This window comes from Solanum tuberosum, unplaced genomic scaffold (genome assembly GCF_000226075.1).
Source record: "Solanum tuberosum cultivar DM 1-3 516 R44 unplaced genomic scaffold, SolTub_3.0 scf00099, whole genome shotgun sequence".
NCBI classification, from domain to species: Eukaryota; Viridiplantae; Streptophyta; class Magnoliopsida; order Solanales; family Solanaceae; genus Solanum; species Solanum tuberosum.
In genome coordinates, this window is record NW_006239023.1 from 1,706,857 (window position 1) to 1,726,527 (window position 19,671).

General features: G+C 30.1%; 1 protein-coding gene and 2 pseudogenes across 1 annotated transcript in view; 2 read left to right on the forward strand and 1 right to left on the reverse strand.

The window, feature by feature from the left end:
* LOC102603387 (glycerophosphodiester phosphodiesterase protein kinase domain-containing GDPDL2-like) overlaps positions 1-3,084 on the forward strand; it is a 9,140-nt gene extending 6,056 nt beyond the window's left edge. The window contains exon 5 of the mRNA XM_015309099.1: positions 1,826-3,084. Within this exon, the coding sequence (XP_015164585.1) occupies positions 1,826-2,982 (1,157 nt within the window). The 3' untranslated portion in view covers positions 2,983-3,084. The remainder of the gene's footprint in view (positions 1-1,825) is intronic.
* A 3,071-nt stretch (positions 3,085-6,155) lies between these two features.
* On the forward strand, positions 6,156-8,581 carry LOC102593571 (probable receptor-like protein kinase At1g67000; annotated as a pseudogene).
* A 2,129-nt stretch (positions 8,582-10,710) lies between these two features.
* LOC102604060 (glycerophosphodiester phosphodiesterase protein kinase domain-containing GDPDL2-like) lies at positions 10,711-13,410 on the reverse strand (annotated as a pseudogene).
* Between the last annotated feature and the right edge of the window lie 6,261 nt (positions 13,411-19,671).

The following is a 19,671-nucleotide window of genomic DNA, read 5'->3' on the forward strand; positions in this document are numbered from 1 at the left end:
GACCTTTTCGTCTTGTAAAATCATCTCCAAAGAGTAAGGTATTTCTGCTTTGAATTTATCAGGAACTATTCACAATCGAATAACACGAACTTTCAAGTTCTAATGCATTGATTTGGATGTAATTTCTGAGATTGTGTTAAATTGCAAAGCCACTTATTGTTGAATATAGGAGAACAATGTAAAGTTATGTAAAGTTATTACTGAAAATATCTATATATAGTACGTGACTTTCAAGATGCAGTGAAAAATGTAGTTAAAAATTCCTTGTTTAGTGGATGGTTATTGAGAAGTTATCTTAAGGAGTTATAAAACTGCCTTATTTGTGTTTATCTGTAAAAATATATTTATTTTTTGATATAAATATTAAATACAAAATACTGATATATTTAGACTCCTTACGTAAAATATATACTCATTTATAATAAATGAGTATATTAAAAATGATAAAATTGTGAATCCAATTTTCCTTGATTAAATGATTTATAAAAAATGATTATTTAAAATTATATGTAGTTACGTATAAGTAAATGGGTCTAAATCTAAAATATCTAAAAAGCTAAAATATTCTAAAAAATTGTGGTATTGTAACTACCGTATAATTACATAATGGATCTAATTGTAATTATTGATATGTTTCAATATTTATTTAAATAATTATTTATTATTGATTATTTAACATTTAAAATTCAAAAAATTGTGGTAATGACATGTGTCATTTTTCTTCTCCTTTTATATATAGATAGATTCTTATTTTTCATTTCTATTATTTTAAAATTTTTTATTCAAAAAGTTTATTTTTTCTTTTTATATTTCATTTCCTTCTCATTCTCAACCTTTACTTCAAGTAATTCCATGCAATTTTTCGTATTATCTATTTTTTATGTCATGCTTATTTTTTTTATTGGCATAATGTTGATAGTATTCTAATTTTTAAAATTAAAGTAGAATTCATTGTTGGCTAAGGTTATAGACTTACGTTTTCCTTTTATGTTGAAATTTGACAAAAGACTAATTTGTTTTGAATTTAGAATTTATGTTATATTTTCAGTTTCATTTGTTTTAGTAGTATTGACTTGAGACTTCACATTGCAAGTCATTTATTTTTTAGTTAGACTTGATATATTATCTTTTTGTCAAATATTTTAATAATTTATGATATTTTATTTATAATAGTAATATTTTTGTCAAGCATGCATTTCATGATGTTCATAGAAATCTTGTACTTTTAGTTTTTATGATTTAATTTGAAAACTATAAATCAATTGTTTTCTCATAATATTTTTTAAGAACGTATGGTTATTAATTAATATATTTTCAAAACACAGTATATATCTTAAATATTTAATTTATCATTTATAAAGTTTCTTATCTATTAATATAAATATTAAATATAAATTTTTATTTTTAAAATCCAATTAGTACATGAAGATAATTAGTAGGTTATGTAATTAGCAATTACTATCCTAATAATTACACCAATTCTAATTAACAAGTGAGTGCATCTTTGATTTTTCTTTAACCCAAATAATATTTAGATTTTAAAAATGCCATTTGCTTTCTCCCTGACATTGTTTTTGCATAGCAAGAGAAAAGTTAAAAAGTTAATGCTTTTAAGGTCATGTAGATAGATATGATTAATTTATATGATTTTGACGTAATATTTTTCAATCAAATGAGACAGAGAATCTTAAATTTAAAAAAACTCATAATTTCTGAGAAAAATAAAACGGTTCGCATAACAATAAGAGCTCAACACTTCCTTATCATCTGTATGTTGTGTTGACTTGAAAGGAAATTACTTCGTTATGATTTCTCAAACATGCAGAGTACTATTTCGGAGCAAAATTTGTGATCGGCCTTCCGTTAGTAATTGTATTTCTGGTGATCAAATTCAAAAGAAGGCATTTGTCCATGTATGATACTATTGAAGGCTTTTTGCGAACACAAAATAATTTCAAGCCAATCAGATATAATTACTCCCACGTAAAGAGAATGACCAGAGGGTACAAAGAGAAATTAGGTGAGGGAGGTTACGGCAGTGTATACAAAGGAAAGCTTCAAAGTGGAAGAGATGTAGCAGTGAAGATGCTGAACAAGCCTAAAGCAGGTGGTCAAGACTTCATGAATGAAGTAGCTACCATTGGAAGGATCCATCATGTCAATGTGGTTGGACTCGTGGGGTATTGTGTTGAGGGAACAAAGCGTGCTCTTGTTTACGATTTCATGCCCAATGGATCACTCGACAAGTATATCAGCACTAGTCAAGAAGGAAGTCCTCTGTTAAGTTGGCAGAGGAAGTATGACATTATTCTTGGAGTGGCTCGTGGAATTGGGTATTTGCATCGAGGCTGTGATGTACGGATTTTGCATTTTGACATCAATCCCCATTTTGACATCAAGCCACACAACATTCTTTTGGATGAGAATTTCATTCCAAAGATTTCTGACTTTGGGCTTGCAAAATTATATCCAACAGATAATAGCATTGTGAATCTCACAGCTGCTCGCGGAACGATTGGCTATGTAGCTCCAGAATTGATCAGCAGAAGCATTGGAGCAATCTCTTACAAAGCTGATGTTTACAGCTTTGGAATGCTGCTAATGGAAATGCTGGACTTGAATAGACATGAAGTTGCAAATGAAGAGAATTCCAGCCAATATTTTCCTTATTATATTTACGATAAGTTCAACAAGGGGAAGGAGATCCTGGTGGATGAAGAAGCAAATGATGATGAAAAGAAGATGGCTAGAAAGCTGAGTTTAGTTGCATTATGGTGCATACAAACAAATCCAATACAGCGCCCTTTGATGAGTAAAGTATTAGAAATGCTTGAAGGTGAAGTTGAAGTGCTAGAAGTACCTCCTCAGCCTATTCAATCTCAACCGATTGTTCATCAGATGATGGGAAGTTCTATGACTTTTTCGTCTGATTCAATGGCTTTGTTAGAAAATTCTGTCAAAGTAGACATTTGTTCTGATTGATTATAGTTTTGTATTGTTCATTTAAAATGACATATATACGAGAAGGGATTCACATTTTACGAAGGGTCAGGTCTGAGTTGGTCCGTCTCATTCACTGCGTTCACGCTGAACAAATACACATGGACATAATTAAAAGTTATTTTCAACCTTAAGACTTCATCACTCGATTTTGGGGATTGGGATTATAGTTTGGGGTTATTTTAATGGGGTTTTGTTGGATTTCTTCGTGAAGCATATATCTAACCTTTTAATTAAGCTTTTCTCGCGATTCTTATCATCAAATTAGTGATTTAAATAGTGTTTTAAATTGGGGATTTGGGGATTTTACCCCAAAGTGAGATTGATGTGATTCTTTCTAAGAATATCAAATTTAGTTCATGAAATATAAATCACATAATTGGTCCAAACTTTGCACTTGCATTAAGAAATTATTAGCATATAGGACTTAAAAATGGACATTTTTTTTTTATAGTTTATAAAATTTTAAGGAAAATATTTCAGTCTTTTAAATTAGTAAAAGGCCAAAAAATAAAATAAATATTGAGGCATAATTTTTTTGGAAGAATAACTTAATTCGTATAATTATTTTAATAAAACTATAAGAAAAATGTTAAAATAATTGATAAAAATAAATAAATATCAATGCTAGATTAGAAAAGGTGTCACATTACATTTTTATTTTAGCTATTATTAAATATAAATAACTTATTTCTTTTAATAAATAAATAATTAAAAAGTTATTTAAGGAAATGATATAAATAATATTAGTTATGAAATTAAGGGAAGAAAGTAAAAGAAGATAATAGCATTGATGATGAAATCATTCAAATATGATCATCTTTTCTTTTAAAATTAGAAAAAAATGCCCAAAAAAACTATCAAAATATAATTAGAATTTCAATCATAGTGTATATAAAATAAACTTTAATTAAAGACACATAAAAAATATTAAGACAAAATAAATGAAGAAAAGAAGTAATAGAATAATTAAGTTTGAAAGAAATAATATCAAGGAAAGGAATTAATAGAATAATTAAGTTGAAAGAAATAATATCAACATTTATTTCGTTTCCTTTCAAATCACAAAACATATTTTTTACATATTCTTCTCCTAATTTGATATGAATTCCATAAATAGATGGATTCTTTCTCCAAATAATTGTCTTACCCTTTGATACATTAATCACTCTTCTTATAAATTTTTCAACAAAATTAATCTTTTCTCTCAATATAACATTTCTCCTACCAATATCTTTGGAAGCATCATAATGTACTTCTTTCTTTCTCTTTTGTTAAAGAAATCCCAAGGCCTAGAAATTTGATGTCCGTATATTCTTCTTTACCAAAGTAGTTTTTTTCTCTGAATATAACATTTCTCCTATCAATATATTCGGAAGCATCATGATGTTCTTCTTTCTTTCTCTTTTGTTAAAGAAATCTCAAAGCCTAAAAATTTGATGTCCGTATATACTTAAATATGTTTATTTTATAGGCTAAATGATATAAACAGCTATGAAAAATGAAAAGTTTTTGGTCTTTTCTTGTTCCATTTACTTAAATGTATATTATTTTGAGGGAAGTTTTAAAGAATATAATTAATTGGGTAGTTCATTCAAATGCTTTCAGTTATTTTTAAAATACAAATAAAAATTAGAAAACAAATATAAAACTTCAAAAAAAGGAGATAAAAGATAAATAGAAATGCTAGCCATAGAGAGGTGCCTCATCAGATTGTCTATATTCAGCTTTATATATATATATAACTTGATCATTGAGCATAATTTAATGGAATACATAAGATCATTCATTATCAATTAAGTTAGGTAACTATAGAAAATCAAAAGTTTTATTGTTGGAGACGAAAAGACTTAAAACTATGATACAATAACATTTACAATATGATATGTTACACTTTCCTCTAATGCTTCCCCTAATGGAGAGAGTTGTACATATTCTTGGTTTATGAATTCATTTATATAAGTTGATCATTGAGCATAATTTAATGGAATAGATAAGATCATTCATTATCAATTAAGTTAGGTAACTAAAGAAAATCAAAAGTTTTATTGTTGGAGACGAAAAGACTTAAACTATGATACAATGTTCTTTCCAACTTCCAAACAACAGCTACGTACAACCATTGTTACGAGATTCATACATACAAGTAGAAAAAAACTAAGAAAAAGAATGAACAAAAATTACACAAGAAAATGTTTTGTTGAGAAAACATTGTATTCTAAATTACTACATATTTAGATAATATGCTATAATAAGTACTCCCTCCGTCCCATTTTATATATCACCTTTTTACTTTGCACTTGCATTAAGAAATGATGTAATTTCACCCTTCTATCCTTATTTAATTTTTTTGGAACTCAAGTTTTCAATCAATTAATATGAATTAATTTATTTTGATTAATTCATTTAACCAATGAACATGAATCATTTACTTAATTTTTCTAAGTTGGTTAAATGTATGTTTTCAATGCTAATTATAACTCACAAGGGTAAAAAGGAACCATATGTTGATTTATGCATTGATTTTATGAAATGACAAGTATTATGGACCAACTATTTATAGAAAGGGATGACATATAAAATGGAACGGAGGAAGTATTTGATAGATGAACAAATATAACATGTAGAAGCTTCAATCAAACTAATAAATGTTGGAATGTGAAAAGGTTGTATTCTAATTAATATTGAGGAAATTTGCCCCTCCACTCAATAAAAAATTATTAAACATCTAATTAATTGAATATTAAATAAAAAGCATATCATATAGTAAATGTTCAAAGTAGGAAAGTATTAAATCAAAAAATGAAAGACGAAAATGTCCATAGAAAGTTGCTAGACATTTTTACCCCTTTTTAAAGACTTAATTAGTTATTCTATATTTAATCATATCATATTGTATTAGCTTTTATCATCAACGCCGAATTACAAGTTCACCATTGCGATAAATCAAAATATCATAAAACATTTAATTAAATATATTCTAATTAATGATGATAGCATTGCATATTTCAGCAAGATGATAATTGTTATGCATTTGTGTGGTGGTGTGTTTCTTTTCTTTTCCTTCTATTTCCAATAGACGGAACATTTTGAGAATAGAATATGACATATCAAAGAGACTAATGACTTGCTACTTTTCCCTGTGGAAGATTAAAGGTTGAGCTTTCTTATCTCCTGTCCTCTAGCAAACAAGGTAGACTGATCTAGTCCACATATTCCATGACATGATTAGGATTAATATGCCCAAAATGACTTGTCAATGAATATCTATCAAATCCAACCACCCTCAGTTAATTTGACCTAGTCAATAATTTTCCAAGTACAGGAACTCAGGAAGGTGTGTGGAAAAGTCCGCTCCACAAACTGAATAGTTTCAAAGAAAAAGATATTGAGGTTTTAGAAATGTTGCCAATCATATATAGTAAGTACTAAACTACTAGTGATTAGCATCAAACTATATAATTCAAGTAAGAGTTTTGGAAATGTCCATCTTACTTTTCTTGGTATTTTTCCCATTGCTTAGCTTAGGACACACACTAGAGGGTTGTGAGGATTCTTCGTGCAATAATGATGGTCCCGTCATTCATTTCCCATTCAGACTCAGTCATCAACCAAAACATTGTGGCTATGATCTTGGCTTTGAACTACACTGTAACAATAAAAAAGACACCATCCTTGAGCTTCCCTCCTCTGTTCACTTAGTTGTTGAAAAGATTGATTATGTCTCACAGCAAATTCACCTTTATGATCCTGAAGAGTGCATAGCAACCAAGCTACCAAAACTGAATTTGTCACAATCTAATTTCACAAATGATGACTATCCCACAGACCTATTCAATTGTTCTGCACCATTCTCAGACAATAATTATGGTTATTACTTGGTTCCATGTCTTAGTTCTCCTGGTTACCAAGTACATGCTGTTACTTCGACTTCAAGACTTCAATACTTCTTGTATGGGCCTTGCACAAAAATTCATCAGTACCCATACTCACATTCAACATTTGGTGAGAACAAGCTGCAGCTGAATTGGCTTATACCACTCTGTGGAAACTGTGAGTTCAAAGGAATGGATTGTGGTTTCAAGAATGGAACAAAGCTATCAGAAACTCATTGTTTCAATCGAACTATGACCCATAAAGGTACTATTTGTATGTCTTAAATTTTCGTTTAATTTTTTCCATCATTGATAAAAAAAAAGCACTTAACCTACACTTAAATTTTGTCCGTAAATAGGTAACACTAAGCAGCCCTTGATTGCAGGTTAGTATTATTAAGTTCTCACTCTCTCAGTTTCCTAATTGATTTTCCTTTATGATTATGACATGTTATTTATTCAATTATTGTAGGTGTAGTTTTAGGTACAGCGCTTGTTTGCATTATTGTCTTCTCACTTTATCAGCTATATTTGACAAGTAGAAATGAAAGAGAGAGTCGAGTTAGACTTGAAAAGTTTTTGGATGACTACAAGGCCATCAGACCAACGCGATATTCTTATGCTGATATTAAGAAGATAACAGATGATTTTAATGAAAAGTTAGGAGAAGGGAGTTATGGAACTGTATACAAAGGCAGACTTTCCAGTGAAATCTATGTTGCAGTAAAAGTCCTACGCGATTCCAAGGGTAAAGGGGAAGAATTTATCAATGAAATTGGTACAATTGGGAGAATACACCATGTTAACGTGGTCCGCTTGGTTGGTTTTTGTGCTGATGGATTCAGACGAGTTCTGATCTACGAATACCTACCAAATGATTCACTTGAAAGGTTTATTTTACCAGTGAGCTCAAACCTGGGTAGTGTCTCACTCATCAGCTGGAACAAGCTTCAACATATTGCTCTGGGTACTGCAAGAGGGATTGAGTATCTTCACCAGGGATGTGATCAGCAAATCCTACATTTCGATATCAAACCACAAAACATCCTTTTAGACCACAACTTGAATCCCAAAATATGTGATTTCGGCCTAGCCAAACTGTGTTCTAAAGAAAAAAGTGTGGTCACTATGACAGCTGCTAGGGGAACCATTGGTTACATTGCACCAGAAGTGTTAATCAAGAAACTTTGGTAAAGTTTCTCATAAGTCTGATATTTATAGCTTTGGGATGGTCTTGTTAGAAATGGTTGGTGGGAGGATAAGGATGGATCCTAAGACGAATAACCACAGCAAAGTGAATTCTTTGGAATGGATATATAGACATTTAGAGAAAGCGGAAGAATTAAAGATTCGGATAGCGGAAGAAGGAGATGGTACAATTGTGAGAAAGTTAGCTATTGTTGGACTTTGGTGCATACAGTGGCATCCCAATGATAGGCCTTCAATAAAAGAAGTTACTCAGATGCTGGAAGGAGATGGAAGCCATCTCAACTTGTCCCCAAATCCTTTTATGGCTAATAATACGCCTAAGTTAAATGCAAGTCCTCTCAGTGAAGATCTAGACGTGATATTAGAAATTGAATAACACTTCAAAGTCATTTGTATAATTAATGAAAAGGAGATAGTGTAAGAATTGCAAAAGTATTTTGTTTCATAGTAATCAGGGAGCTGAATGATAAATATGTAGACTTATTTCTCGATTTGAATGCTTTAGATCCTGATGAGATGCACTAGTCCACCACGTACTAAGGGACCAGATTGGTTTTACACTAAAACACAGTAAAAGAGATTCCAAACGCATACACAAAGATTAAACTCTTAATCCCACCACCCGCAATAACTTTATTACAGAAAGAGCCAAAGCAATACCTCTATTGCCCACTATATTAACTAGATCTAATTAATATAGACTTCAATCACATCCTACACAGTCAACTCTAACCATTCTCATTGTTAGATTAAATACTGAAGACACGATCCGTTCCTTTATAGATTAAAAATGTATATCTTACAAGTTGAATCACACACGACACAAGCTTTCTTATGCAATAACCAATAGAAACGGTTGATAACTCTTTCATGTCCATTGAGGTTCTTGAAGGCTTGTAATCTCCGAAGACAAAATACACCTTTTTCATGAACTGTTATGCTTGAATGTCTTGACTAGGTTGTTTCATGTCAATGGGGATATATTATCCTCTGTACAAAACAACCTACTGTTCTCCCATTGGTTGAGTACACTGTTCTCTTTTCTCGTGCTCACCAACCGCATCATTGTGGCAGCTTTTATAGTTGTTCACCATTTTACCAGAAAAACATACTCAACTTTGGGACCAGGTTCTATGGTTTGTGAGTATCATCAAAACACATAGTTACAACAGATCCTTGCACTAAAACCATGTTAATCGGAAGTCCACAATGGGTTGAATGATAAATGGAGAAATAGTAGTTCTCTCAAACACACTCATCCAAAAGAAAAGTCAGTTATTTCCTCAAAGCTTTACCAAATATTATAGAGAAGGCCAGTTTTTATAACGGCGAATTTATTATAGAGAAGGCCAGTTTTTATAACGGCGAATTTAGGATTTGAAGAGGATGGATGCATAGTATTAATGCACATACTAATTACTATTACTTAGTGATGGATGCCAACTTGGTATAAGTACACATGCATAAATTTATTAATATATCTATAAGTTATTCGACTAAGAATTTGGACTTAATCTAATGAAGGAGCTTCCTGAGTTTTTCATGGGTAATTAAGTTCTTATTCGATTAGCAAGTTGCATTCTGTGGCTCAGCTGGACACAAATTAGCATACCCTTAATCTATATCGACTACATTCGGGGCATCATTTGGTTAGGAACACAGGATGGAAAATAGTGGGCTAATTAGTATTTGTGCATTAGAGGGTAAAATTTTGCTTGTTTGCATGTATATATATTGTAGCATTATTTCTTCAATTACTTCCTAGTTAGACTTTTCCATGATTACTCCCTCATATCCTTATTATCTCCAAATTCAACTTTTTTCCGATTGAGAGATAATTATTATTTTTGTTATCCTAAATATCTGAAATTTGTGGACTAGATCAGTGTCTCAAGACTAGCTTGTGTACTAGATGGAAATTATGTGGAGAAGAAAATTATAGACCCCAATAAATGATTGATAGCTCATTAGATAGGTAAACGCCAATGACTGAAATTGAAGGATATGCCTTTGAAAAGTATTCTCAATGTCTTTTAAAGTTTTTGCACGCTCCTTAAGAAAAGTATCCTCTGCGGTATCACACTCACATAATAAAGCAGTGTTAAACACGGAAACAAGGCATTTCCATCTCCATACATCATTAATAAATAGGTAAACGTCAAAGTCTTCTCTTCAAGTTGGAACTTTCTCATCTAAGGACCAAACACAAGTTCTCCATTGGCTTGGGACCCAAGCCAATGGAAAACGTGTGTTTAGTTGCGTTTACCCATCTATAGAGCTACCAATCATCTTTGGGGGTCTTCGATTTTCTTCTCCCCATAATTTCCAATATGTGGAATTTGTGGACTAGATAAGTCTCTCAATACTACCTTGTTTGCTAGTTGGAAATTATGGACAGAAGAAAATTGTAGAGCCCAATAGATGATTTAATAGCTCATTAGAAAGGTGAACGCTAACGACTCAAATGGAAGGACAAGCCTTTGAAAATTGTATGTCATTTTAATTACTTTGTGATGGTTTACATGATTATGGCATGATAAGATGTGTTTCAGGCAAAGTGTTGTGATTAATTATGGCCCCGATGGGATGTTGTTATATGTGGACCCATGTGACGAGCGTAACACATTATAAAATAAGCTCACGTTGCGTCTCAACTTGGCTTAATTGGGGTCGGGAAAAAAAAATCAAATTATGGCATTGCCTTTCCTTAATTCCTCTAAACGGTCCTCATTTGGTCAAATACCTAATCTAGGTAAATACACGAGTCCATAGAGACCCATATTGGCACAAAAAAGTTCTGCTCAAAAATCAAGTAAAAAAATCAACCCTAGACTACTTCGATGGGATTATCAGCAGAATTTTCTAACAAAGCCATTGAATCAGAAGAAAATGTCATAGAACTTTCCATCATCTGATGAACAATCGGTTGAGATTGAATAGGCTGAGGAGGTACTTCTAGCACTTCAACTTCACCTTCAAGCATTTCTACTACTTTACTCATCGAAGGGCGTTGTATCGGATTTGTTTGTATGCACCATAGTGCAACTAAACTCAGCTTTCTAGCCATCTTCTTTTCATCATCATTCGCTTCTTCATCCACCACAATCTCCTTCCCCTTGTTGAACTTATCGTAAATATAATATGGGAAATATTGGCTGGAATTCTCTTCATTTGCAACTTCATGTCTATTCAAGTCCAGCATTTCCATTAGCAGCATTCCAAAGCTGTAAACATCAGCTTTGTAAGAGATTGCTCCAATGCTTCTGCTGATCAACTCTGGTGCTACATATCCAATCGTTCCGCGAGCAGCTGTGAGAGTCACAATGCTAAGAGATTGCTCCAATGCTTCTGCTGATCAACTCTGGTGCTACATATCCAATCGTTCCGCGAGCAGCTGTGAGAGTCACAATGCTATTATCTGTTGGATATAACTTTGCAAGCCCAAAGTCAGAAATCTTTGGAATGAAATTCTCATCCAAAAGAATGTTGTGTGGCTTGATATCAAAATGCAAAATCCGTACATCACAGCCTTGATGCAAATACCCAATTCCTTGAGCCACTCCAAGAATAATGTCATACTTCCTCTGCCAACTTAACCGAGGACTCTCTTCTTGACTGGTGCTGATGTACTTATCAAGTGATCCGTTGGGCATGAAGTCGTATACAAGAGCACGCTTTTGTTCCCTCAACACAATACCCCACGAGTCCAACCACATTGTACATGATGAATCCTTCCAATGGTAGCTACTTCATTCATGAAATCTTGCCCACCAGCTTTAGGCTTGCTCAACATCTTCACTGCTACATGTCTTCCACTTCGAAGTTTTCCTTTGTATACACTACCGTAACCTCCCTCACCTAATTTCTCTTTGAATCCTCTGGTCATTCTGTTTATGTGGGAGTAGTTATATCTGATTGGCATGAAATTGTTTTGTGTTTGCAAAAAGCCTTCAATCGCATCATACATGGACAAATGCCGCCTCTTGAATTTGTACCCCAGAAATAAAATTATGAACGGAAGGCCGATCATAAATTTCAGTATTAAAGACCCTACATGTTTGAGAAGTTGTACTAAGGAAATAAAAAGATTATCAGGAATAAGAAAGTAACTTAGAATGTTCCTACATTCTCTTAAGGCATAATTTTGTCTGGTTCCAAGTAAACCATAAAATTAGGTTTATTATAGATAGTTACCTGCTGTTGTATGTCACCTTCAAGGTGTAAAAGAGTTGTGGAAATGAAGAGATGATAATTGTTATGACAAACCAACAGACTAATACTAACGAAATGCTAATTCTGTCCGGCCAAATAATACAACTTGCTAAAGGGATACGAGCTTACCCAAGAAACTCCCAATTAACAGCCCAAGTGACATCCAAATATCCCCTGGTTAGATTAAGGTCCAAACATTAGCGAATTTAAAATGGGATAATTATGGAGAGAAAAAATTGATGAAAATAGCAGTGAATCATTAAATATACTTTCTATAAACCCGATATAATAAAGCTCGAAGCCATAGGTGATAGCTCGATGAAAATCAGAAAGGGAAATGTTGTTCTCTGCCTCTTTAATATTAGGCCATGAGGTCAGGCCGATGAGTTGTACTCTGCATCCATCACTGACTTCTGATGCATTCATTTCTCCAATCTTTAAGTAAGTGTATCTGTTTAATTTGCAGCCACTAATTTCTAGAAATGTATTAATAGCAAAGGGACAGTTGAACATGAAGATAGGCTCTGCTGCTCTTTTAATACTATTCTCTGATCCATTATAATACAGACGAAAATGTGTACTATTGTAATGGTGGGAATTAAGATGAGGAGGTAATATTAGAGAGCATATATCAGCATTTTGTAACGTTGGATCTACCAGGCGAATTGTCTGGTTATCGTAGTTGATGGCTTGCACATACAAGTTCTTGGAGAAGAGTGATATAATGGTTTTGTTGCCTTAACAAGCTAATTCAGCTTCTGAGAAACCACAATGTTTTGGATCGGTGTTTAAGCGAAAAGGGTAGCTTATGTCACGGATATGACCACAAGAAGAAGGGATACAGTGTTTGCTCTTCAAGTTCCAAGCATTGCATGTTTGTGAAATGTGAAGAAAGATGAGGATTGTATAACATTTTAGCAGAATGTTTGTTCCCCTACACATTGTTTTTAAAAAGGAGATCAGCTCTATTGGATGAACAGAAAGAAGAGGGAGTCATTGTATAGTTGCTGGAGTCAATTTTCTTCTCCCAATAATTTCCAACTAGCAAACAAGAGAGACTGAAGTAGTCCACAAATTCCAGTTCAAAGTGAAGGATAGGGGGACGACCATTCTGCTCACCTCTTTTAGTGTTGAACACTGAAATAAGGCATTTCTATCTCCAAGCATCATTAATTAATAGGTAAACGCCAAAGTCTTCTCTTCAAGGACCAAACATAAGTCTTCCATTGGCTTGGGACCCAAAGGAGTAATATTGATAATGAAAAGTCCACAAACCTTCAACTTCCTAGATGGTTTAATTGCATTTACTCTTATATATCATTGTATCATCATATATCATCTATCATAATAAATTTATAATATAATATAATATAATAAAATAAAATATAGAGAAAAGACATAAAATGACATCTGAATTTGTTTCGAATTTTCAAAAAGACACATTAACTTTGCGGACATCCTATTACCCCACAAAACATTTCAGAATTACAATAAACACACTTTTTACACAATCTCTATGCTCAGTGCTTGAGCGTGAATCTCACCCCAATTAGTAATATAATTTCATATTTTTTTCAATCTATTTAGTAAAAATTGGATAAAATTTTGACTCATTCACATTTTAATCATGACCCACTCCATTTAACCCTAAACCCCTTTTAGATTTTCACACCACTCTCTCTCTTTGATGATCAAAGCCCTAAAGCATTTCAATAGTCACAATAAATTTATTTTGCGGAGATAATTTCCTGAATTATGGAGTCAAAATGAAGAAGCGAAGGCTCACATGTTAATTGTTTCTTGAGTTGAATGCAAATTTTGGTTAAAATATGTTCTTTTTTTATAGTAGTGATTTTGTAAAATCATCTTTATAGTGATTTGTTGTTATTTTCTTCTTGTGTTATTTATTATTCATGTGTATGTAATGTTAGTTTAGGACTGATTTGAGTTTGAATGTTTCTTCACTGATTTAGTTTTGAAATTTGTTTGCAATTGCACTTTCAAAATTTACAAATTAGTTGATCTCATAACTTTTAAATAAAATAAAAGGCAGAAATTGAAGCTAGTAAAGCTAGATGATAATTTCATTGAGGATGGGGAAATTTTTTTTGGTTGTAGATGGAAAGCTCTTCAACATCTATCAATGGAGGTTTGGAGAAGATGTAAAGTGAGTCTTTTAATAAAGAAGAAAATTCAAATTGTTAGTGTCACATGGCATTTTTACACTGGTTTGGGGGTGTATTTTTACTCCTACATGTGCCTATCAAATGTGAGAACATAACTATTATGAAAATGAGTCAAAACTATTTATTTATTGTGATTTGAAATAGTTTCATGGGGTAATAGGACGCCCACAAAATTTAGGTGTTTTTTTGAAAATTCAGGACAACTTCAAGTGTTATTTTATGTCTTTTCTCTATAATATAATATAATCTTAATCTTAATCTTAATATAATATAAAGGAGAAACATAGACAAGGTGATGTGGCACCTCTCTATGATCTCCATATGTATTTATCTTTTTTCTCATTTTTTTGGGCTTTCTTTTTATTTAAATTAATTATTTTATTGTAAAAGTCAATTATTTAATTTATTATAATAAATGTTATATTAATGGAAAAACATTTACAACAAAGACTCTTCACATGCCAACTTACAAGGAGTAATTATTCATAATTCATACCTCTCTAATTTCTATTATTAATAAAAAATAAATAAAAAAAATGTCCTTCTTCTAATTACAATTACGAAAAAAAAATATTTTTAATATTTTATCTTTATTATTTAATTTATATAAAAGGTTGTATTACTTAATTAATTACAAAAATCTATATATATAATAAAGGTCTCTATAAACAAGGTGATGTGGCACCTCTCAATGGCCTAGAAAACTACTTATCTTTTTTCTTCCTTTTTTGAGTTTTTCCATTCATTTTTTTCATTAATCAATTCATTAAAAATTAAAAAATCAATCATATTCATTACATATAATTATATCACATGAAAGTTACAAAGAAACCTCTACCTATTTGAATTCTCTAATTAAATAATATGTCTCCTCAACTTCCTTCTACTTAATTCTCATCTATAAATAACAATCATCTATGGTGTTGTTGCATGTCAATTTCTATTTTCTCCAACTTCATATTGTTAATATATTTTTTTTGTTTTTCAGCTTTTATGAAGATTATAGATATATTTTTTAGAATTTCTTCTTGTGTTACAATTGCCAAGCAAAAGTTTATCAAGATGAAGAAGAAAGTTTGAAGGCGGTGTAAGATTCGTCAAAAGAGATTCAAAAATTAATTCGCTACAAGTCATCAAAATGAAGAAAGTTTAATGACGGTGGGAAATTCATCAAGAGTAAAATTTGAAAAAGTAGAAGTTTCAATAATTTACAAATATATAGATGCACTTATTGTTGCTTATATAATTTTTCAATTAATTATTTATCCATCAAGATATGTACCCTTCAAGAACAAGATTATATTACAAAGCACACTTTTTGTATCAAGGGCAACATGATCTTCCACGGATTATTTTGTTGCTTAAAGAAAACTTTTGATATTTTCATTATATAAAACTTTTGTCTTTTGCATATACAATTCATATTTTATATCGATATATATTATGTATATAACATGTTACCATGACATAATTTCTCAATCAAGATTCTATCATCTTTTGTTTAGCTTTATCTGCTTCTTTTCATTCTAATTTAGATGATATAACACATTTTTTTCTTTTGTGGATTTTGAATTGACTAAAAAGGAGATGAGTTCCCCTCCATTAAGTTTTTGTTTCTTAATTATTTGTTAACACTTATGTAAAATTAGTCGATATATATTATTGTTGGTTTCAAATTTCACAAAACATTTAATTCTTCTAATTTAATGAAAATTTTCAAAATGAACCAAGTTTGTTCTGCCAATATCTAATTACAATGAACATATTTTCTTAAGTTTTAGAGAAAATTGATATTTGTTTAAGTTGATTATGAAACTCAAAAAATGAGTTTACTCTCTTCATTAATTAATTTGTTTGATAACTAAAAAAATAATATATATAATATTTATTACAGCTAATTACATCTCATAAATTACAAAAACCTCAGTTTATTCACTTCATAAATTACAAAAACCTCCGTTTATTCACTTTTTCTACTTAAATAATGACATATCTCCTCAACTCCTTTCTACGATTCTTTTCATTACCTCTACATTTAGTTTTCCCAACATATAATAGATTTAGATGTTAGTCTATCATTTGCACATCAGCTATTCAAGATTTACACGTAGAACATTTTCATGGGAGCATATGTTTTTTTCTTTATTTGTGGTTGTAAGCTTTTGGTAACAAGACATACTCTAATTTTGTTTAAAATTAATAGGGAAATACTACTATGTTGCGTTGTTCTTTTTATTAAAGGGTTGATCCATCTCGTGACTTATAATTTTTTTATCTATTTATATTTTTTGCTAAAACAACATGTCTCCTCAATTTCCTTTTACTTTTTGTTATTTTTCATATTTTAACTTGCACGATTTTTTTTTTAAATAAAGAATTTTATGAAAGATTACGTACCTAACAAATATATTTTTTGTTAAACAAATCATATTGAAGAATTATATCTAAAAGGGTCTAAGTTCAGTAGTTCCTTATATAAAATAAGCATTCCTACTTTTAAAAAACGAGGAACAAAGATTATTTACGTTTCATTTGATGATCCACGCCAAATAAAAAATTAATCAGAAAATTAAGTTAGCATTTTTTTTTTTCAAAATATTAAACATATTCTTTTCACCCCAACAAAATAATACGAAAATAGTATCTTATAAATTGAAACAATTATCATAAACATTTTAAAGCTTTTACCAAAGTATTGATCATATTTCTTCTTTTTTAGTATGTGCTAATTTATAAAAGAAATTGTGTTTAAAATATTTGTTATGATCGCGCAAAGCGCGAACATATTAACTAGTATATATATATATATAATAATAATATATTATTAAAAATGAGAAGCTCCTAACCTCAAGAATTACCATTTTGCTCCTACACTAAATTAAAATATTATAAAATATAATACTCCCTCCGTTTCAAAAAGATTGATCTGGTTTGACTTAGCACGAAGTTTAAGAAATTAAAGAAGACTTTTGAATCTTGTGGTCCTAAATTAAAGTTATGTCAAATGTACAAAATTACCCTTAATCTTGTGGTCTTAAACATGCCATGTGGAAAGCAAAAAGTAAAATATTACCAAAAAGGAAGAGGTCATTTTTTTGAAATTGAACTAAAAAGGAAAGGAGGTCATTCTTTGTGAAACGGAGGGAGTAATTAATTAAATAGTAAATAATGAAAGTCATCCTTTTTCCACTTTTTCCAATTTAATAACCGTTTTTCACGTAATTACTCTATTAGTATTGTGTACAAATAAAAGAGAACTGAAAAGGCATCATGAACTTTCAATTTATAATTCATGCCTCCTTTCTCTATCATCAAAGTCATATTTATCTTATAATTATGTTACTACTAGTGAATTTGATCGCGCTCCGCGCGATTATGAAATACCTCATTAATATAAAATATATATATTTTGAAATATTGAGTGCTAAAAAATTATACTAAGAGTCTTAGTTCAATTTATTATTCCTACTCAAATTTTATGATTTTTACAATTTTTAAATTATTTATGGGTCTTTTGTTCTTCGGAAGATTTTTTCCTTAAATAATGTGTTTAATAACCCAAATTATTTATATATAATAGTAATATAAGAAAAATATACTTTCAAATATGAAATAAAAAGTATATTCTTGAGTAGGGGTCTTATGAAACAATAAATTATGAATTTTACAATTTTGAATTATTTACGAGTCTTTGCTCTTTAGAAAATTTTCCTTTAATAATGTGTTTATTAACCAAAATCATTTATATATAATAGTAATATAAGAAAAATATAACTTCAAATATGAAATAAAAAGGATAATCTTGAGTAGGGGTCTCATGAAACAATAAATTATGAATTTATGTAGATAAAATGAAGGAATCTTTAAAGAAAATATAAATAATTCTTTATACAATTAAAATAATGTATTCAATATTTAATATATATATTTCTTGTAAATCATTAATAGTATTGTTTGAGCCTTCATTAGTAGTTAATATATTTCCGACATTGTTGTACTGCATCTAAATAAAAAATACAGACTTACGATAATTAAAAAATCATAAGAAGTCAAACTAAAACAATTACATGAAGAGAATACATATCTTTCTTAGGGTCTTAATCATATAAAACAAATGATGATGAAAATAAAAATACAGATTTAATGCACAAATTTTTGATACTATAATATTATAATAATAATAATAATAATATAAGGAACTATAAAATAAGTAATATCTTTGAGTAGGAATATATCTTATGAAACAAAAAATGGTGAATTTATATAAGACAAAATGATAAATTATATTATTGAAAGTGGAAGTTTAATAGGTATGAGTATGACTTATGAGTCATGAAGGTGAAACTTTAAAAACAAATAAAGGAGAAAAACACAAATAAATAAAATAAAAGAATAAACACATGTGTGTATATATGTGTGAGTTTTTTTTAAAAACACGACACAACTACTTTCATAGCTATAAAATCATCATCCATATTTTCATACCATGTCCAAATTAAGCCTTAACCTCATCAAATATCAAAATCATGCCAATCACAAGCCATCTTTTGTTTTTGAGACATTACCAGTTACAAATTTAAACATCACGTTATCTTTATTTGAATTTTTAAAAATATTTACTATTGTAAAAAGAATTGTGGCCTTAGAGAGCGCCACATCACTGGAGTACATATATTGATGTAAATGTTCAGTTTTCTCTACACTTTTTCATTGACAATTTATTACAATAATAAATATTTAAAAAATTCAAATAAAAAACATAATTAAATTTGATAAACATAGAGAGATGTCACATCACTTTAATATTACATTGTGTATACTTAACTTTAATATTATACTATGCAAATTTAGATTTAGGGAGAGAGACGTATTGAGTAGAATTACAACTTTAATTTCCTAAAACTAAAATAAAATCTTTTAAAAAATAAAATAACATTGAGATTGATAAAATAATAATAATAAAAAACTTTTGGCTTATATCAAAAGCTTCATAGTAATATCCTTTTCAAAGGATGGTAACATATATACATACGTTAAAAATAAAATCAAGAATGGATACAATCAACTCCTGGCTTTCCTCTTCTGTTCTTCATAACAAAAAGCTTCATAGTAATTATCCTCTTTAAAATGATGCTATCAAGGATGGATAAAATAAAAGGAAGAAGATGAAAGAGAAGAACAAAAAAATC